This window comes from Arachis stenosperma, chromosome 8 (genome assembly GCF_014773155.1).
Source record: "Arachis stenosperma cultivar V10309 chromosome 8, arast.V10309.gnm1.PFL2, whole genome shotgun sequence".
In the NCBI taxonomy this organism is placed as follows: Eukaryota; Viridiplantae; Streptophyta; class Magnoliopsida; order Fabales; family Fabaceae; genus Arachis; species Arachis stenosperma.
Window position 1 is genome coordinate 41,905,636 of NC_080384.1, and position 23,223 is coordinate 41,928,858.

General features: G+C 35.1%; 1 protein-coding gene across 1 annotated transcript; it reads left to right on the plus strand.

Moving 5' to 3' along the window:
• The first annotated feature begins 10,747 nt into the window (after positions 1-10,747).
• LOC130946009 (uncharacterized) lies at positions 10,748-11,987 on the plus strand. Its single transcript, XM_057874693.1, has 3 exons — positions 10,748-11,602; positions 11,762-11,783; positions 11,932-11,987. The coding sequence occupies exons 1-3, from the start codon at positions 10,748-10,750 to the stop codon at positions 11,985-11,987; spliced, it is 933 nt and encodes a 310-aa protein (XP_057730676.1).
• The last annotated feature ends 11,236 nt before the right edge of the window (positions 11,988-23,223 follow it).

Here is a 23,223-nt window from a genome sequence, read left to right on the forward strand (position 1 = left end):
GTTTTTCTGTGATTTCAGGTATTTTCTGGCTGAAATTGAGGGTCCTGAGCAAAAATCTGATCCAGAGACCAAAAAGGACTGCAGATGCTGTTGGATTCTGACCTCCCTGCACTCGAAGTGGATTTTCTGGAGCTACAGAAGCCCAATTGGCGCGCTCTCAACGGCGTTGGAAAGTAGACATCCTGGGCTTTCCAGCAATATATGATAGTCCATACTTTGCCCAAGATTTGATGGCCCAAACCGGCGTTCAAAGTCACCTCAAGAAATTCCAGCGTTAAACGCCGGAACTAGCACCTAATTGGGAGTTAAATGCCCAAACTGGCATAAAAGCTGGCGTTTAACTCCAAGAGGAGTCTCTACACGAAAATGCTTCATTTGCTCAGCCCAAGCACACACCAAGTGGGCCCGGAAGTGGATTTTTATGTCATTTACTCATCTTTGTAAACCTTAGGCTACTAGTTTTCTATAAGTAGGACCTTTTACTATTGTATTTTTTTTTTTGATCATGTTTTGATGATTGAACCCTCTTTGGGAGGCTGGCCATTCGGCCATGCCTAGACTTTGCTCTTATGTATTTTCAACGGTGGAGTTTCTACACACCATAGATTAAGGTGTGGAGCTCTGCTGTACCTCGAGTATTAATGCAATTACTATTGTTCTTCTATTCAATTCCGCTTGTTCTTTATCCAAGATATCACTTGTTCTTCAACTTGATGAAGGTGATGATTGACACTCATCACCATTCTCACCCATGAACAAGGTGACTGACAACCATTCTTGTTCTACAAGCATACGAGGCTCTAGTGAATATCTCTTGGATTCTTTAACCGGAATCTTCGTGGTATAGGCGAGAACTGATGGCGGCATTCAAGAGAATCCGGAAGGTCTAACCTTGTCTGTGGTATTCTGAGTAGGATTCAATGATTGAATGACTGTGACGTGCTTCAAACTCCTGAGGGCGGGGCGTTAGTGACAGACGCAAAAGAATCACTGGATTCTATTCCGGCCTGATTGAGAACCGACAGATGGATAGCCGTGCCGTGACAGGGTGCGTTGAACATTTCCAATGAGAGGATGGGAGGTAGCCACTGACAACGGTGAAACCCTTGCATAAGCTTGCCATGGAAAGGAGTAAGAAGGATTGGATGAAGACAGTAGGAAAGCAGAGAGACGGAAGGGAAGGCATCTTCATGCGCTTATCTGAAGTTCCTACCAATGAATTACATAAGTACCTCTATCTTTATCTTTTATGTTATTTTCGTTTATTACCTACACCCATTTGAGTCTGCCTGACTGAGATTTACAAGGTGACCATAGCTTGCTTCATACCAACAATCTCCGTGGGATCGACCCTTACTCGCGTAAGGTATTACTTGGACGACCCAGTGCACTTGCTGGTTAGTTGTGTGAAGTTGTAGTGATCACAATTTCGCGCACCAGCCACAAGAATCCTAATTATCCAAAAATAAGGGGATTATATGTCACGTATCCCGTTAAATACAAACAATTAGAAATTCAGGATAATATGTTTTCAAACTGTTGTTCAAGTATAGAGCTTTTCCAAGTTATACAAGAACTCAATTAGAACTTGGGTCATACTTCCGTTCTACCCAAATTCATAAAATAAAGAACAAAAACAATTATTGAAATATAAATCAAAATATGAATTAAATTAGAAAGAGTAAACGAATCAATCCATATAAATAGACAGAGCTCCTAACCTTAACAATGAAGGATTAGCTGCTCATGGTTCAGAGAAAAATAGGATTCTCCTCAAATGTACAGAGTTCCCATCTGATGGCATCTAAATTTCTATTTATAACTAATCCTAATAAATTTAAAATCTAATTATCTAAAATTAAAAATAATATCTTTTCCTAAAAAAAAGATTTGAATTTAAATTCAAATTAATTAACAAGTCTTCAGCTGATGGGTAGGGACTACTTGTTTTGTCCATTCTGCAGCTTCTAATCTGTGTTTTCTGGGCTAGAAACTGGGTTAAAACAGCCCAGAAATCGTCCCCAGTATTTTTCTGCATTTTTTACACGTGGTGCATGTCACGCGTACGCGTCAGTCACGCGTACGCGTCGATGGTCTTTTTCATAAGTCACGCGGACGCGTCGGTCACGCGAACGCATTGGTCACGCGGACGCGTCGCTGAGCAAATCTTCAAATCACGCGTCCGCGTCAGTCACGCGTACGCGTCGCCGTGAAAAGCTCCAAATCACGCGTACGCGTCAGTCACACGTATGCGTCACTCCTCACTGCCATCTTCTTTGATTCTTGTGCTGCAGAAACTCCACCAAATCCAGCCGAATGCTATCTAAAATAAACAAAATTACAAAAGACTCAAAGTAGCATCCATATTGGCTAAAAGATAATTAATTCTTTATTAAACTCAACAAATTAGATGCAAATTCACTAGGAAAAGATTGAAAAGATGCTCACGCATCACAACACCAAACTTGAATTGTTACTTGTCCTCAAGCAACCAAAACTAATATAAGCTTAGGATGTGAATTTGCATGAGAATGAGAGTTCGATTAAGCTCATGTCTCTTTTTATAGTGGGGTTTATAACTGTAATCCTGAATAGGTTTGGCATCTCACTCTCCTTTGAATTAGAAGGATGTCATTGTCATTCAGAATTAGAATCCGAATAATATTATGAATCTCTGATCTTTTATATTTCCGTTTAAACCTTGAACACAGCAAAATTTACTTTAATTTATTTTTCTTTGGTGCTTTGCACCTTGAGCCTAGCCGTGACTTTAAATGTTTTGTCTCAAACTTTTCTTGACACAGAAACACCACAAGCACTTAACTGGGAAACTCTCTTTGAGTTTTGATTTTTCTTTCAGTTACTCCCAGACAGTGGTGCTCAAAGCCTTTGGCATACTCTGTTAAGCGCACTTGGTCTCGACTCTAAGTGTTCTGTCTCAAGGATTACTTGACACAATTACACCACAAGCATATGACAAGGGAAACAACTCTTTGAGCTCTTAATCATGTCTGAACTCCGATGTCATTGATACTCAGAGCCTTGGACCTTGCTTTTATTATTTTTTTTCTTTTGCTATTTCTTTTGCTTCAAGGATTAAATTTTTGTTTATTTCAGAGAAGTCATAATAATTCTCTAAATTCCTGTTCCTTATACATCAACATCCCTTGATTCACATTCAAATATGCACTGTTCATATCATGCATTCAAAAATCTCAAAAAATACCACCACCTTTAAGTAAATAAGACTATTCTTAAAATTAAACTCAATTTCTCATGCAATACATTATTTAAAATTTTTTTCTTTTTAGATTTAAGTTCAGTGAGTGGTACATGAGACAATTTATTATAATTAAATCTAAATCTAAGAATTAAAAGTACTAAAAATCATGCATGCAATCAAAGCAACAGAAACAGAGGACAATAAAATAGGAATGGAAGAGAAATAGAATGAAAGAAACTTAACCACCTTAGTTCTGTTGGTGGCCATCTCATTCCTCCATGAAGAACTTTCATCTCCCTTTGGTGCTAAACAGAAAAGCTTTAAGCGAAGCGTTAACACCAAATTTAAATGTTTGCTTGTCCTCAAGCAAAGAAAATCTGAAAACAAAAACAAATAATAAGATGAAAGAAGAATAAAAGGATAAAGGAACAAGAAAGATGCAGCACTCGTACGCGTGGGTCGCGAAGTTTCTTAATGATGCGTTAGCGTCAGGCACGCATCCGCGTGCCATGGATTTTGTGCGATTCGCACGAAGCCAGCCGCACGCACGAGCATCTCTCTGTTCGCGTGGCTAGGGAACCAATATTGGCATACGACGCATGCGCGTCATGCACGCGCACGAGTGGATGGCCGTTTGGTCAAATGATGCGCACGCGTCAGGGACGCATCCGCGTGACAAAATTTGTGCGTCTATCATACTTCTTGCTCCAAGCCAACATAACTCTCTGCACAAACACTCTTTTACGTCGATTTTGCAGGTCACGCGTACGCGTCGCTGACGTGCTCGTGTGAATGGTGAAAATCACAAACGACACGCACGCGTGAGGTACGCATACGCGTGGGTTTGTTTGTGCTAGAGGCATCATTTTTGCACCACTCCCGCGCAACCCTCTGTTCAAATTTATTTTTCACGCACACCCATCTGACGCGTACGCGTCAGCAACGCTTGCGCGTCGTGTGCCCTCTTCTTTTTTTTTTAGCTTGAGGTGTTCGGTTTCCTGAATAACATAGTTGCATAATCAGAGAAACAGTAAAAACTCAATAAAAATCAAATAAAAAAAATTCAAAAATTATCAGGAAAAATAACAGGGAGATATTAAAATAAAATCAACTAGGTAACACCAAACTTAATTTCAGAAATTACCAAAAATATTAATGCTATTAAAAATTTTTTTTGAAAATATTAAAAATAGATTTTAATAAAATAAAAAATAAAACGCCTAATCTAAGCAATCAAATAACTAATGGTTGTTAATCACAGTCAATCCCCGGCAACAGCGCCAAAAACTTGGTGCGGAATTTATAACCCACAACTTATCGGCAAGTGCATCGAGTCGTACCAAGTAATACCTTACGTGAGTAAGGGTCGATCCCACGAGAATTAATGGATCAAGCAATAATAATTGATTGATTGATTGGCTTAGTTAGGCAAGCAGAAAGTGGTTTTGAGATGTTCAAAAGGTTTAAGTTCGAACTCAGAATATCAAAAGGATAGACAAATAAATAAGTTGGGAATAAAATATGGAGAAAACAGTTAAGGCTTCAGAGTTATCTATTTTCCGGATTGATTTTTCTTACCAACTATTTTAATCATGCCATATTTAATTCATGGCAAACTATTTGTAACTGGACCCTAATTCTTTAGACCTTCTTAGTCTCCTCTAAAATTCATTAACTGCCAATTCCTTGGTCAATTAATTCCAATTAGAAGTGATGATCAAATTCCAGTTTATATGCCACAAGAATCCTAATTATCCAAAAATAAGGGGATTATATGTCACGTATCCCGTTAAATACAAACAATTAGAAATTCAGGATAATATGTTTTCAAGCTATTGTTCAAGTATAGAGCTTTTTCAAGTTATACAAGAACTCAATTAGAACATGGGTCATACTTCTATTCCACCCAAATTCATAAAATAAAGAACGAAAACAATTATTGAAATATAAATCAAAACATGAATTAAATTAGAAAGAGCAAACGAATCAATCCATACAAATAGACAGAGCTCCTAACCTTAACAATGAAGGATTAGCTACTCATGGTTCAGAGAAAAATAGGATTCTCCTCAAATGTACAGAGTTCCCATCTGATGGCATCTAAATTCCTATTTATAACTAATCCTAATAAATTTAAAATCTAATTATCTAAAATTAAAAATAATATCTTTTCCTAAAAATAAGATTTGAATTTAAATTCGAATTAATTAACAAGTCTTCAACTGATGGGTGGGGACCACTTGTTTTGTCCATTCTGTAACTTCTAATCTATGTTTTCTGGGCTGGAAACTGGGTCTAAACAGCCCAGAAATCGTCTCCAGCATTTTTCTGCATTTTCTACATGTGGCGCATGTCACGCGTACGCGTCAGTCACGCGTACGCATCGATGGTCTTTTTCGCAAGTCACACGGACGCATCGGTCACGCGAACGCGTCGCTAAGTAAATCTTCAAATCACGCATCCGCGTCAGTCACGCGTACGCGTCGCCGTAGAAAGCTCCAAATCACGCGTACGCGTCAGTTACATGTACGCGTCGCTCCTCGCTGCCATCTCCTTTGATTCTTGTGCTGCAGAAACTCCACCAAATCCAGCCGAATGCTACCTAAAATAAACAAAATTGCAAAAGACTCAAAGTAGCATCCATATTGGCTAAAAGATAATTAATTCTTTATTAAACTCAACAAATTAGATGCAAATTCACTAGGAAAAGATTAAAAAGATGCTCACGCATCAGTCATACGCGATTGGATAGAATAAGGAATGAAGATATAAGAGAGAGGATTGGAGTAGCATCTATTGTGGAAAAGATGGTAGAATCGCATCTCAGGTGGTTCGGATATGTGAGAAGAAGACCGACAGAAAATTCAGTCAGGAGGGTGGATGAGATGGAAGATGGTCAAGGGGTAAAAGGTAAAGGAAGACCTAAGAAGACCATCCATGAGATGGTCAAACGAGATCTACATATAAACGATCTCTCTATAAACATGATAAATGATAGAGTTCAATGGCGTCGTTTGATTCATGTAGCCGACCCACCTAGTGGGGCAAATTAATTAGACCACTCAATAAGTTAGTTCTTGATAGTTCATGTTTGTTTTTTGTTGTTGATGAAATAATTAACCATGAAGAATTATTTAATTTTTTTTAATTAATAACAATATTTTTTAAATTTAATTTTTTAGATTAATCCATTTTTTTAAAGAGGTAAACAAATTTTACTTGAAAAAAAATTTTAGTTAAAAAATACAATTTTTTAAATTATTTCATATAATTTTAAATATATATTTATTTTTTAAATATGATGTTATATTAATAAAAAATAAAGTTATCTATTATAAAATTTTAATTTATTTGATAAACACTCCAAATACTAAAATTTAATTCAATTATATAATTTTATTAATTTATTTCAAATATTAGAATTTAATTTAATTTTTATTAAAATTTAATTTTTGATAGAATTTAATTCAATTCTATATCATTAAAGTTTTTAAATAGACTATACATGAATGCACAAATAAAACAAAAAATTCATTGAAAAAAAACCAGCAGGACCTGTGCCAATATTAAAGAGAAGCAATTAGAAGAAGCTGCAAATCCCAATATTTCTTAACAAAAAGGGAACCTTCCAACAACCTTCAAGAACGACTCAGCTCTCAGCAAATCCTATTAATCATACCCTTTTAAATATGAACCTTTCATGTAACATCTTTTCACATAAAATTTTATGTTTAGAATTTTTAATGTAATATTTTATTACACAAAATTTTATATTTAAAATGTAAATTAAAGGTAACAAAATACTACAACATTTAAAAGTAATATATATATAATATATATATATATATATATATAATATCTATATATATATATATATATATAAATTTAACTAAGAATTTAAAAAAAATTAAACAAAATACAAACAGAGCAGTACAACACTCACAATCAGATAAAGATAAAGAGATAAATAATATCAAACAAAAAAGATAATATATATAAGATTAGAATTCTAAAAATATAAATAACAAACTCTAAGTTTGGCCTGCGAAATAAATACTGACCAAAAAATATATATACATATATATAATTCGACCTAAAAGTAAATCAAAATAAAAAATTGATAACCTATTTTTTCAAATCAACTTCTAAAATAGACAAATATAATATATATAAGATAAAGAATTTATATACATATATAAACATAAACATTAAGTAACTTAATGTGGTCAAACAAAATATTAAGTAACTTAATATTTGTTTCAATCAAATTAAATGAATAATTAATTAATTAATTAACTAACGTATTTAAATAAATAAAATAAAATAAATTAAGAAACACTTTCAAAAATATACTAGATAAGTTATGCTATTAATTGAAAAATCTAATTTTAATAATATATAATAGATAATGGATGATATATCTAATTATCATACTCTTTTATTGATTTAATATATTTAATTCATAATGCATTAATTATAACCAATCGAATCAACTATTTGATATGATTACATCATATAGTGGATTTATGTGTAAATTATACTATCTTTATAACATTATTTTGTTGGTTAATTTTTCTCCTAAGACAACTTTAAGTCATCATGTATGTAGGATAATACATACATATAATAGTGCCAATATTTTTTTACATACATATATATAATAGTGCCAATATATTTTTTTTTACTTCTTGTTATTGAAAAATATATGAATAAATGGATTTTTTGTAATCGATGAAAAACAATAATAAAGATTATTAAGTAAATTAATCACATAATGAAAAAAACTAAGAGTGACTCATTAAATAGAAAAAATAAAATTATTTTCACATTGACTACAAATTTTATAAAAAAGATTTTAGATAATAAATTAACCTTCAATAAATTAAATATTAATTATTATAAACGTACCCCAATATACATATTATTAATCATATCAAACTATATTAATTTATTCAGTCATGCTACACATACAAATCTTTTTAGTTTACAAGTCTTATAAGTTGAGTCAAACCCAACAAAAGCTACACTCACCCACAAAAATGTGTTAATACGCGCATCACGTTTCCAAAGCGTTCTCTCACCATTAAGAACGACTCTTCTTTTTTCTTGATGAAAATTATAGCTGTCATTTTTTTCGCGTTTCTCCTCCTCATCCTCCTCTTCTTCCTTCTTCTTCTCATTTTTCTGTGTTTCTCCTTCTTTTTCTTCGCGTATTTCATCTTTATCATCGTGTTTTTTTCCCTTCTTTTTTTGATTTTGCAATATTATGTATTTTTTTTCTTTGTTTGATTTTTTCCTCTCAAAAAGAATTATGAGAATATGAAATAAGAAGATGAAGAAGAACAGCAGAAGATGAGGAGGAGGAAGATGAAGAGTTCTGAATTATGTAGAACTTATCAGAATAAAAATACACCCAAATATCTTCGTGTTACACCCAAATATCTTCGTTTTACACCCAAATTTGCTGCAAATACAGAAATGAGTTAAGTTACATATACACTAAAATCAACCACCAAAGTCAGCCACCAGTACAAATACATACTGGAATACAAATAATACATTGAAAATAAATTAAAGCATATATATATTTATACACAAATACATTGGTGGTTTATTTTAGTGGCTGATTTTAGTGTACAAATAGTATTTTTGTACAGAAAAATATTTTCTCTATTGCTACATTTTTTCTTCTTCTTCTTTTCTTTATTTCTTTCTTTCTTTTAGTTAAATGAATGTAAGTTCATCCTCTTCCAAGTAATTTTGCAGCATTATGTGTTTTTTCTTGTTCTTTGTTTGATTTTTTTGTTTTTATTCTTGTTAAGAGATTAAAATAAGAAGAAACTTGAGAAGGAAAAGCAAAAAGAAAAAGATGAATAAGAAAAAAGAAGAAGAAGAAGATGGTGATAATGATGAAAAAAAAGGAACCAGCAGAAGATGAGGAGGAAGAAGAAGAATTCTGAATTATGCAGAACTTATCAGAATATAAATACACCCAAAATTCCTTAAAATACACTCAAATATTTTCGTGTTACACCCAAATATATCTTCGTTTTACACCTAAATTTGACTAAAAGACAAATAGGTCCCTGATCTTTTAAAACGGGGACATTTTCGTCCCTCAAGATTGGAAAATACATTTCGATCCCCCATGTTTTAAAACGGGAGACAATTATACCCTTCCGTCCGTTTTGGGCCAAAAATGGTAATGGAGCTGGCTGACATGGAGGGGCAGTGAATGACGTGGCCGTTACGGTCGCTGAGGTGGCTTGGGACGAAATTTAAGTGGACAAATTTGTCCCTGAAGTGCCAAACGACGTCGTTTCCACCATCTCCCATATTTGAAGCTTCGCATTCCCCATAACACCCAACCCTTACTCCATATATTACAGAAAACCCTACCAGAACAAAAACGCCCTTCTCCCTCCAAAAAAAGAACGACTTCCTACAGTTGAAAGCGGTAGTGTGGTCAGTGGAGGTGATTGGTGTTGAAGGTTACGGCAAGCTTTGCATGGAGAAGAAGCTGCCATCATCTACAGAGGTAAGGGCGATAATGAAGAGTTTGTGTGTTGTTTAACTGAGAATGCATGGGGTTGGGTTATGGGGGGACTGCAGTTTTTTTTTTTTGTTTTGGGGTAAAAGAATGAGGAAAATGTATGTGAAGTTAACTGATTTAGAAATTTTGATTAGGTAGAGTTTAATCTCTGGTTTATCTACCTGTGGACAATGCAGATGGATGATATGTATGTGGTACCTGTTTTTCACCACGGAGGCCGTTTTGGTAGAAAACCCAGTGGAGCTCTTGAGTATATTGGTGGAAAAGTTGAAAAATTTCCAATTAGATGAAGAATTCAACGACGGATGAATTCTACATTTACTTCGACCATCCAGTTGATGAGCCAGAGATAGTGGATGAAGCTACTGCGGCAGAAGTAGTGGTGGAAGAGTTTGATGACCCAATTGATGTGGGCAGCATCATGAGAAAGCTCCAACCATCACCATCCACAGAAGCTGATGGGCAAGAAAGTGGGAGGATGAAAGTATAACCTCCTCCAAGTGACTCAGAGACTGTTCGGATGAGGACTGTTCCAGTGTTGATGAAGACAATAGGATGAGGAAAAAGAAGTGTGAAAGGAAAGGACAAGGTTCTGCCAAAGACAAATAGCAGTGTGAAAGAAGGGACAGGGGCAGAGTCAAGTGGAGTTAAAAACAGAGGTGGAGTAAGGAGTGCAAGGGGTAGTGCTGCCAAAGGTGGGCCTACTGTGAAGACCAGAGGAACAGCCAAGCCCAAAGAAAGTGGCCAAGAGAAAAGTCCAAAAAGACCAGGCCTGCTCCGAAGCCCAGAAGGAATGGGCCTAATGCAAATCAACAAAGAAGTAGGCCTGCTGTAGATGCTGAAGAACCTCTTCCTAATGTGCAACCCAGGGATATGCCTCCATTGGACTCTATGTGAGTGAGGAGGTTTAGATGATGATGATCTGATTTATGAGTATGCATCAGAGGAACTCCACACACCTGTGTCTTCCGATGAGGGAGAAAAGCAGTTTCCAGTTTTCAATGATATGGGTCGGGGAGGGTAGGTTTGAGATAGGAACAAAGTTTGCAACAATTGATGGGTTTAAAGAAGTGGTAAAAGACATGTTCATTTCTGAAGGGAGGGAACTGCTGTGGATCAAAAATGATAAAGAAAGGGTAAAGGTTGGCTGCAAAGGTGAAGAATGTCCATGGCTAGCACATCTATCCTACAACAAGACATTGTTATGTTATCAGGTAAAGACTTACAAGGCAGAGCATACATGTGCTAGAGACTTGGGCAGCAATGCAGCTGATCAACACTGGGTCAGTAAGAAAGTGGAGAAGAGAATGGCTAGTCAACCTCATATGACTACTAATGAGGCAATTGAGTTTCTTAGAGAAGACTTTAATCTAGTGTTGCATCCGAAGATGGTATACATGGCAGTGAAAGAGGCCAAAGAGAGGATTATGGGAAATGAAAAGGAACAGTATGAGAAGCTTAGGGACTATGCCATGGAGATCATTAAGAGTAATCCGGGATCGACTGCAAGAGTTGATGTGATCCCAATCCCTCAATCCCTACCTGTCTTTGACAAAATATATATCTCCTTTGAGGGTTGTAAGCAAGGCTTTAAGTCTGGGTGTAGGCCTTTCATCCATCTAGATGGAGCATTTTTGAAGACATATCATGGAGGTCAACTACTATCAGCGGTGACACAGGATGCTAATAACCAATTCTACGTAGTAGCATATGGAGTTGCAAGATCGGAGACGAAGGAATCCTGGAAATGGTTTCTCACACTGCTTCAGGAAGATCTGGGTGATGCACATCAATTTGGTTGGAACTTTATGTCCGACCAACAAAAGGTCAGACCCGTACAGCACTGCATATTATTGTATCATGTTAAATTTTTGCATATTAGTGTACGATATTAATATAATACATGTATGTGGTAGATGTTAAATTTCTGCATATTGGTGTAGGGTATTAAATCACTGCATGTGTGTGTTTGAAATGGAATTTAGTGCATATATGTGTTTGCAATGGGTATTAGTGCATAGGTGTGAATGATATTTTGAATAGAGCAAATATGTGTGTGACTAATTGAAGTTATTGCATATTACTGACTGCAATTTAAACTGCTGCATATATGTGTTTATAATGAAGTTATTGCAATATTATGTGTAATTGGCAGGGTCTGCTACCAGCCTTAAAGGAGTAATGCGAGAGCACATCATCGGAACTGTGTGATGCACCTGTGGAAAAACTTCATAAATAGGTTCAAAGATGCACATTAGAGACATCGTATGGGACTGTGCTAGGTGCACCACTGAACCAGAGTTCAAAGAGACCATGGAGAAGGGGGTGAAGAATGCAGCATGGGAATATCTGAGGTTTGAACCAGCCACTTGGGTTAAGGCTTTCTTCAGTCATGGCCCCAAGGTGGATAACCTGACTAACAACATGTGCGAGGTATTTAATTTAAAAGTCGTTAAGTACAGAATGAAGCCAGTTTTGACTATGTGTTGAGGAAATTAGGTGCTACCTAATGCGAGAATGACCAAGCATTAGGCTGTTAGAGCACCATAGTGGAAAGCTTGCACCCGTTCAGGAGAAAAGGTTGCAGAGGCTGATAAAACCCAGCAGCAGGTGGATTGCTGAATGGGTGGGAGATAACGAACGAAAGAGATTTCAAGTTAGCAGAAAAAACCAAGTAGATGTGGATTTGATCAAAACACTTGTTTCATGCAATGCTTGGCAACTGACCGGTATATCTTTAAATTTCAGTGATTTTCTATAATGCTGATCTAATATAATGCTAGGTAATATGTTTTGAATGATTTTAGGGCTACTCTAATATAGTGCTAGGTATTATATGTGTTTTGAATGCTTTTAGTGATGATGTAATATATTGCTAGATAATATGTTCTGAATGATTTTAGGGCTGATCTATAATGCTAGGTAATGTGGTATGTGGTTTTATTTCATGCATGCCATGCATTCACGGTATTGCTGCAATTAGAAAGAGGCATGACCAGGTAGAGTTTGAATGATTTTAGGGCTGATCTAATATAATGCTAGGTAATTGGTATGTGGTTTTATTTCATGCATGCCATGCATTCACGGTATTGCTGCAATTAGAAAGAGGCATGACCAGGTAGATGATTATGTGCATCCCTGGTTATGTATGGAATCTATTCACAAGACATATGCACATTGCATAAAACCGTACCAATAAGGAATTTTGGGTAACCACTGACCAGCTGAGGCCTGCTCCACCACCCATCAAGCGACCTATTGGGAGCCTAAAGTACACAATCGCAACAAGGATCCTGCTGAGGCTCATATTCAGGTGACAAGCTCAAGAGAAGCTTCCAAGTGACATGCAGCAAGTGCAATGAGAAAGGCCACAACTACAAGACATGTAAGGGAGCACCAAGCAACCCAAATTGGAAACCAAAAAAGAAAAAAGCTAAGAAGACTGATGCAAACACACAACCCTTGAGCAGCTTCCCCTATCACAATCAGCCCCTCAACCAGAGGTATCCCTGTTATTGTTTAGGATCGATCTGTACTTTTAAATTTGTCAGTGGTTAAGATGTCCTTTTAACTTTTTTTTAAGACTAATTTGTCCATGTTGTTTCCTTGTTTGAACTATGTTGCATAGATCAAAGCCAGACACAGACTGAAAGTTTGGCTGAGAATAGTGCTGTGCAAGAGAAGCCTACAGTAAGCCTCCCACACCTAAATAATGCCATAATCACAATCACTTTATTCATGTCAATGCATTTGAACAACTCACTAATTCCGTTGCTTTTGCAGAATCATGACATGAGCCAGAATGCTGCAGCAACAACACCATCCGCTCCAGTCCAAACTCCATTCAGGCCTCCATCCCCAGCTGCCAAGAATGGTCAACCCAAAACCCCAGCTGCTGCCCCCCAAATTAGACCCAAGCAGACAATCAGAATGCCCCAAGCAAGTGCAAATCCACCTCCAACTCCACCCTCGGATACCACCCAAACTCAAAGCACCAGTGCCAGTGTCGCTACATCAGAAGAGACCTTCAAAGTCGTTGGCAGTGAGGCCATAGGAATGAATTTCATCCCAACTGCTGGATCCAAGAATCAGAAGAACTGAACACCACTGAATGAATTTCTGTTTTTTGTCATAGTCTTACGTATGAATTAAACAACACTGTCTACTTATTGTAGTTTGGCAAACTTGTTTATATGCCAACCAGATATTTTGTTATTTTGTGACAAACTTGTTTATATTTTGGATTAAGACAGATACATTGTTGTTCATATTTTGCTCATAATATATGCAGAATTACTATCTTATATAATAGCTGATTCACAGAATTATTACCTTATTTTTTCTTCAACAATGGCAATTTTCATTGAATAGCCAACAATGGCAATTTTCATTACATCATCAACATTGTACATCAACTCATCATCCTCACCACTTTAAGAAACAAACAGCAACAACAAAAACTACACTAATCAAAGCAATCTGCCACATACTCATTTTTTTCTCCTTCTCCATACATAACAGTTTCCTCTCCAACTTTTTCATTTTTTTCTCCAGTTCATGGCTTTGCACCAGTTGAATTTTTTTTTCTAATTCCTGACTTCGCAGCACTTGATCTTCAATGTCTACACCTCCAACATCATCCACAGCATCCAATGCTTCAGACTCCATGGCCCTAATTTTTTTCAAGTGTTCATCAAGCCAGACAAAATACCGACAACACCGTTCTTTAACCTGGAGCAATTTTTCAGATAATACCATAATTAGACACAGAACACTCTCATCCAATTGCTATACAAAATAATTGCTCACCTTGAAGAAGGGACACCCGAAAAACATCCTATTGGGATTAGATGTTGTTCTTGACTTGTAAAAAATGGCATAAATGCCGCAGAAGCACTTCGGCGCAACCCCATCTGGATCATGACCTCCTGCAACAGCGCATGAAGATCCCCGTCCAGGTCTTGTGCATGAAGAACCCCCTCGCTCATCATGGACGATCGCACAAGCAGCGGCCATGAGTTTCACCTTGCGTTTGGATGAAATAGGGCTCAGTGATGGAAACGGCGTCGTTTGGCACTTCAGGGACGAATTTGTCCACTTAAATTTCGTCCCAAGCCACCTCAGCGACCGTAACGGCCACGTCATTCACTGCCCCTCCATGTCAGCCAGCTCTGTTACCGTTTTTGGCCAAAACGAACGGAAGGGTATAATTGTCTCCCGTTTTAAAACGTGGGGGATCGAAATGTATTTTCCAATCTTGAGGGACGAAAATGTCCCCGTTTTAAAAGGTCAGGGACCTATTTGTCTTTTAGTCCCTAAATTTACTGCAAATATAGAAATGAGTTATGTTACGTGTACACTAAAATCAGCCACCAAAGTTAGCCATCACTATAAAATACATACTGGAATACAAATATACATTGAAAATAAATTAAACCACACATGTATTTATACACAAATACATTGGTGGCTGATTTTATTGGTTGATTTTAGTGTATAAATAGCATTTTTATACAAAAAAATATTTCCTCTAATACTGTATTTTTTTCTTCTTTTCCTTATTTCTTTCTTTCTTTTAGTTAAATGAATGTAAGTTCATCCTTTTTCAAGTAATTTTGGAGCATTATATATTTCTTCTTCTTCTTTGTTTGATTTTTTATTTTTATTCTTGTTAAGAGAGTAAGAAGAAACTTGAGAAGGTAAAACAAAAAGGAAAAGATGAATAAGAAAAAAAGAAGAAGATGATGGTGATACTGATGAAAAAAAAGCAACAGAAGATGAAGAGGAGGAAGAGAAAGAGTTTTAAATTATGCAGAACTTATCAAAATAAAACTACACCCAAAATTCTTTAAAATACACCCAAATATCTTTGTTTTTACACACAAATATCTTTGTTTTACACCCAAATTTGCTGCAAATACAGAAATAAGTTATGCTACGTGTACACTAAAATTAGCCACCAAAGTCAGCCACCAGTATAAAATACATATTGGAATACAAATATACATTGAAAATAAATTAAACCACACATATATTTATACACAAATACGTTGGTGACTAATTTTAGTAGCTGATTTTAGTGCACAAATAATATTTTTGTACAGAAAAATATTTTCTCTAATGCTAAATTTTTTTCTTCTGAATTGAACCATACACCTCAGCCACTTGATTGGATTCAAAACAATAAAAGGAGGAGAAGACTTGTAAAGACTTGTATGAGAAAAACGCTTGTATGTGGAGAACAAACTGCTCATCAATACTACAGAGGGGCTGCAAAATATATCCAAAATACACCATATATATTAAAACAAGCATAAGCGATAGAATACAAATAGAATTATAAAACCATCATAAAAAATAACAAAAATCAGATTCATGAATCATCATTAAACAGAAACTAAAATAATTCAACTAAAAGAATAAGACAATTCACCCTCAGTAAGATAAAAAAGTCATAAACTGTAAATACACCCAAACTTTCCTAAAATACATCCAAATATTTCTGATTTACACCCGAACGTCTGATATAAAATGCAGAAAATTCATCAGAACTAGTACATTAGATTCAATTCAAACAAGGAATAATGAACAGCAAATTTCACAGACAAGGTTCACACATTATTCAACTATACAATTATAAACTACTAACTGGATTTAAATTCAAATTCAATTATTAACTGGAATTAAACCACACCTCAGGAACTTCATTGGATTCAAATTCAAAATCCACTTCGCTTTGGTTCAACTGATAATCTGAAGTTGAATCATCCATTATCTTCAAAACGATTTCAGAGCTTAATTTCAGACATAATGGAAAACGAGAAAAACGAAGAAAGAGAACAGAGAGAGAAACTTACGTAAACGGCGAAGGAGAAGGGAGAGAGAAACACACGAAAGAGATCGAAGAGAGAAGACAAGACAACGCATAAGGAATTCAAAAAAGAAAACAAAATTCTTTCGGAAAAAGAAGTTATATATTTGCACATTGATTGATTGAAAAATCTGTTAAGGAGGCGCGTGAAACATACATGCTATAAGAGGCGCGTTTTAAGAATTAGGGATTTTCAAGACTTGTATGACTTGTATAGTGAAAAAACTTGTATGACTTATATAGTAAAAAAACTTGTATGTAGAGATTAATTCTAATTTATATTCAGACAAAATGATATTTATTTAGAATTAGAATTTAAATTTTCTAAAACTAATTGTCATCATAAATGAGATAGATGAGAAAATTATTTTTACACATATTTTTTTCAGTGACAACAATATCAGATTATTCAAAAACTAAAAAAAATATCTCCAATATAATTTAGATCAATTTAAAAAATAAAATCGATATAATTTATTACCATTTAAATTGTAAAGGTTTAATTTTTTTTTTAATCTAATCCAGTATAATTCAAATGATTGTGACTTAATTACATCTTATTCATTCAAACTTATTTTTAAATTCAATCTAATTGAAACTATTTTGTTTTGGATTGGATAATATATCCCATCCAAACTTTAAATTTTATGATTTAAAATTTTTTAATTATTAATATTAACCTTTCTAATAATTTTAAAAAATATTTTAGTCTTTTTAAAATAAATTAAATTAAAATATCTAATTTCTAACATATTTAAATTAATCCTAATAAGGTATTTTGACTTTTTAAAATAAATTCAAATTTTTAATACAAGCAAACAACTTACCGAAATATTGGGTCAACAAATCCTTTTATATCTATGTTTTTTTAACAGAGTTTACAACTTTTTTTTTTCACTAATGATTAATCTAAGTTGTGACAAGGATGAATCAGAAGAAGGTAGAAAAAAAAAGAGATTAAGAAAGAATTTCAGAAAGATTAAACTAGGAAAATTTATATATCCTTCATTATTTTACAATGATAATATATATATATATAAACAAATTTCAACAACAATGTTAAAAAAAAAAAAATCGATAGTAAACAATGTAACATATAATTCACTCTATGGCACACAATATACAGAGACAATTAAATTCACTCGGTAATTAAAATTAACTAAAAAAAACATGAATCTCTCTGCAGAAGCGAATCGATTTTGTACACAAATACACAAACAAAACAAAACAAATCCACTCAGAAGACTCAGTGGTTTAAAATGATGACTAGCATTGACAACACAACCGAGGCTCCAAGAGCGGCCACAGAGGTTGAAACAGATCCGGCTGCTCCGGCGTTAGGAGGAGGCGCCGGTGACTGGACAGTGCCCTGTGCGGAGGCGGCCACCGCAAAGAGGGCGAGGAGAAGGAGGAAGGTTAGGGACTTGGACATGGTGACTTGTGATGATGCCATATGGAAGTGACGGTTAGAGAGAGAGAGAAAGAGAGAATGAAAGACTTGTTAGTTGTTGATTGAGGTTGAGATTGAGATGAAAATGCAAGAAGGAACTATTTATAGATGAGTATATTGTAATACTATTGAGTCATTGGCTCCTCAAAGGGGTATAAAAGGAATAATGAAGGTTTTGGCCTTTTGGAGACAAAGTTAGGTATTAAGATTTTCCGTTTTGAAGAAAATAAAATATATTCTTATTAATTAGACGATTGGCTGACCATCTTAACTTTAGCTTTGTAAATATTATATGACATGACTTTTTTATATTTAAAAATAAAATTATTGAATATTTTATTTGTCTTTGAAAGCCCTTCTTTTAAACATGATAATATGATATCTTGAAGTGTGAGTTATATTCCAAATTAAAAATAAAGTAGCTGATTTGAACAAGCATGTAATTTCCTAAAGTTATTTGCATGGTTCTCAAAATTGGATTGGATTAGTCGATTTGACCGATTCTAGTAATTATAGTCTAATAATTAGCTTTTTGAAATTACTGATTAAAAAATATTGAAAAACTGTTGAATTGGTTAAAAATTAGACAGTTGAACCGAATTGAAAATCGGCCAATTCGAAAAAAATAGAGTCGTTTTTGGCTTAAACAACTCTGAAAGTAAAATCACAACACTTAAGCAGCTCTCTTTACACCTCACTCTCTCGTTCAAGTTGCATAACTCTAAACCACGTTACTTTTCCTTCTCCAATCTTAGCGGTGGTTGGTCAATCTACTGTTGTCGTCCGTCTGTCGAGCTCGGCTGCCGTCTGTCTGTGTAGCCACTGCCCTCAAATTAAATCTCAAACTCTTGCTCTCTTCTTTTAGGTGCCGTCGGCGCATCTCTTAATCTTTTCATTTTTTTGCCGTCGTCTGGTCGGCATCGTCCGTCAATTAAGAATCTGTTGACGTCGTCTTTGAAGGTCAATGAATATCTTGCTCACTTGTTCAATTGTTTTTCGTTTTTTTATGCTTTGCTTCATTTATTGGTTTTGGTTTTGTGTGTTGTGATTTTATTTATTGGTAATAATGTCTTGTGATTAACTCTGGTTCTTTATTGATTATTAGTTCTTTACTGATATGATTAGCTCTGATTTTTTACAAATTTTATACGTTATGATTTTGGAAAATTATCAGGTGTTCCTCAGAACATCGGTGTTCCAGTTGTTTTAACCGTTGATTTTAATTAATATATATTATATATAATTTTTATAATTCAGATCAACGATTAAAACAACTGAAATACCGGTGTTCCTGGTACACCTGATAACCTTCCTATGATTTTATTGATTAATAAATGTCTTGTGATTATCTTTGGTTTTTTTATTGATTATTGGTTCTTTATTGATTAATGATTAGTTCTGATTCTTTACTGATTTTTTGTATTATGTTTTACTGTTTTATTTTGTAATTTAATTGTACTTAGAGATCGTGACTATTGAAGTATTGATTATTTGATGACAATTGGTACACTATTTCTAACCGACTCTTTTTTTTTTATTTTAGATTTAATTAAACACCTTTTAGGAAAAGCCTTGAATCACCTTCAAGGTGAAAATCTCTTTGAAAATCTCCTTGGTTCATAAACACATCTCTGTCTAACCCCAAAATTGATAACGAAATTACAATAATTGAAGTATTGTCGGATAATTACTTTCTTGAAGTAGATTTGAATTTCCCACTCTATTAACTACTGCAAAATAATGTTTCAGGATTTTGGGATATTCATGAGCCCATGTGATAGAAGCTATGATGCAATTGGGTTGATGATAAATGTTAGCGAACAAACTGCTGCTCAATATGGCAATGATCATGAGATTTTGGACTATGAGAACAAGGGAAATAATTTATTTATTATTTTAATATAAAATAATTTTTATAGTTGGACTATGATTAAAGCGATTTAACCAATAAATTAATAATATAATTTAATGACTAGAGCGATTTAATAAATAGTAAAAATTTCAAAACTTTAATTATTTGTATTATATTTTTTCTGCGCATCGAATGTGTAAGAAATAATTGTTGATAATTTTTTTAATAATCTATTATATTTATTATATATTACTAATTTTACAACAAAAATGTACTACGTATCATTCTCTCATTGTAATTGAAATTATTACGGATCCGACTCTTGGGTCCCACACCCAGACGACCTCAGACCCGGATCCCTGAGGTCGGCCCCCCTATTCATTTAAAAGGCCTAAAACGGTCTCACATCCTTTAACCGATATTCGAATTCAAATTCCTCCCTTACCTTAGACAGATAAGATAAGATGAAATAACTACCACTAGCTATATAAAGGGGAGGTAAAAGTTTCCTCTGGTACGTCATTCACCCCTCACACTTTATACCTATCAGATTCATTCTGACTTGAGCATCGGAGTATCTTTGCAAGTACCACTCTATTGTTCCAGTTAAACAATCCGGCAACCGCCTCGACCCGCAAGTCCCCGATCCATCTCACAACCCATACCTTAGACTTCCAGTACATTGGCGCCGTTTGTGGGTACTGCAACATTGTGGCGGCATGGAGGATAACCCTGAGGAGCAATATCCAAGCCACCATTGCAACTCACACACACGAAGCCCAACTCCAAAACACTGGGGTACCACCCCTCTGACCCATGGGAGGATAATGAGCGCTGTATATCCCCAACCAACCCCGCCCAATAACAACTAAAAGAAGACAACTGTCCACCCCTGAAAATCGGGCCCCCGATGACTTGGGAGAAAAGGTAGTTCAAATAATCCAAGAACTATGCCTCTAGGTGCAAGATCTCTAAGGCTGGGTTACGACCAAGGAACGGTATTGTGCAGAACACGGAAGCTGTGCGACCTCCAAAACCCAATCTCATCGTGAAACTAAGAACAACAGGTCACTTGAACGGCAATACAGCAACAGGCACGACCGTAGCATTTCCCGAGACCCGAGACGCCGACGCGAAGAAGACGACTAACGACACCATCGGGAAGTCAAATGAGCAAGAAGCGAACATATGATAATGGGAGCCACATCGTTCATCAAAAAAATTTTAAGGGCCAAGCTTCCAAAGGGCTTCAACAAGCCCAAGAACATGATATACGACGGGACCAAGGATCCCCAAGAACAACTAACGGCTTTTGAGGCCATAATGAACCTGGAATGAGCTGCCGATGCGGTCCTGTGCAAGGCCTTCTCGGTAACCTTAGCCAGCCCCGCGATCAAATGGTTCAACGTCCTCCCGAACAGTTCCATAGCTAGTTTTCACGACATCTCCAGAAAAATTATGGCCCAATTCACCACCAGAATTACCAAAACTAAGCACCCCATCAACTTACTTGGAATCACCTAGAGACAAGACGAATCTACGAGGAAATACCTCGATAGGTTCAACGACGAGTGCCTCACGGTTGGTGCGTGAAATTAGAACTCGCACAACTTCACCGGCAAGTTCACCGGATCGTCCAAATAATACCTCAGGTGAGTGAGAGTCGATCCTCCAAGGATTGTTAGATTGAGCAAGTAATAGTTATCTTGCTAGATTTAATTAGGCAAATAGAAAAAGAGTTGTTGTTGTTGAATTCGCATAAAACAAAATAATCAAGAAAATAAAAAAACAATTAAAAATTTGGTAAAAAGATAATATATGAGAGCAGTTAAAGTTTTGGAAATGTTTATCTTTTCGGATTAAAATGTCTTACACTGTTAGTGTATCAAAATTAAACTCTCAAAAAATATTGTTAAAATAAATATTATCTTTTCTTCATATTTTTGCAATACTTTGTTATTTTATTTTTAAATATTAAAAAAGTGTCATTTTAATTTAATAATATTTTTTAATATTGTATAAGCCACTATATAATAACTATGATAGCATGTGCATGTATATTTCTGTGACTGTTAGAGGCCGGGTTACTAACTTACTATACTTTTAGTGAAAAAGAAAATTGGATAGTTAGTAAATGTGCTGTTGGCTTAAATATTATATTTCATTAGTTTCTCATCCTTTTCCATATATTAAACATGAAAATATGCCCCCGACTTTAATACGTTATGTCAAAAAACCGACTTTAACACGTTATGTCAGAAAAGACAACAACTATCTTTAATAATTAAAATTGGTTCAATTCTAAGTTGTGAATAGAAGGTTGATAATGTTTGATTTCGTCTAAGCTAGGGCAGCACCAATATATTATTGTTAGCTATAAAATCGCTAGATACACATTGGTGTACAAAATGAGTTCTATAATAGATGTAAACAACCTAAATAATAGGTTGCAAAAAGATTCACTAAAACAAAAAATATTTCACTCTATTTATCCATCATAATCCTACTTGTCATCTTCTATCTTTCTCTTTTTTGTCCGTAGTTGCTTCACTCTCTCTCCTCTTCCATGCCGTCACCAATGCACCTCACCATCGCCGCTAATGGTGTTTTTGTGGAAAAACGAATTTCCAACACACATATCCAACCGGCAAGTGTACCGGGTCGCATCAAGTAATAATAACTCACAAGAGTGAGGTCGATCCCACAGGGATTGATGGATCAAGCAACTTTAGTGGGTGATTAGTTTAGTCAAGCTAACATTTAAGTGAGAATTGTGGCAGCAAAATGTAAATAGCAATGAACTTAAAGTGCAGAATGTAAATAGGCAGGAAGCTTAAAGAACAAGCAATGTAAATTGCAGAAACTTAAATGACAAGAAATGTAAATTGCAGGAAATGTAAAGGGGATTGGGTGCAGGAAATTTAAAGGAAAGCAATAAGCAGCACTTAGAATAATTGCAGAATAATTAAATTGCATGAAAAGTAAAAGGGATTGGTGCTGGGAATAAAACTTCAACAAGAAAAGTAAAGAGCAATCAAGCAGAGAATTAAAAGATGGAATAAGTGAAGTAGATTTAAACAGAAATGGAAAATTGCTTGAAGAAGCAACACAGAATGTAACTCAGCTCAATTGTGAAATTTAAAGAGACAAGATCTCAGGGAATCAATGAGACTAGAGAACAAGTCTAGATCTCAGCCCTTCCTTGATCAATTCAGAGAACAATTTGCAGAAGAAAGAAGAAAAATAAATTGCAGAATTAAAGAGAAGATGAAGC

Excerpts from the sequence above, each read along its gene's own strand:
- LOC130946009 (XM_057874693.1), top strand. The coding sequence starts at position 10,748 with ATGAGGGAGAAAAGCAGTTTCCAGTTTTCAATGATATGGGTCGGGGAG. Across the intron at positions 11,603-11,761 it reads TTATGTCCGACCAACAAAAG|TGCATATATGTGTTTGCAAT; the intron begins GTCAGACCCGTA and ends AATGGAATTTAG. Across the intron at positions 11,784-11,931 it reads CATATATGTGTTTGCAATGG|GGTCTGCTACCAGCCTTAAA; the intron begins GTATTAGTGCAT and ends TGTAATTGGCAG.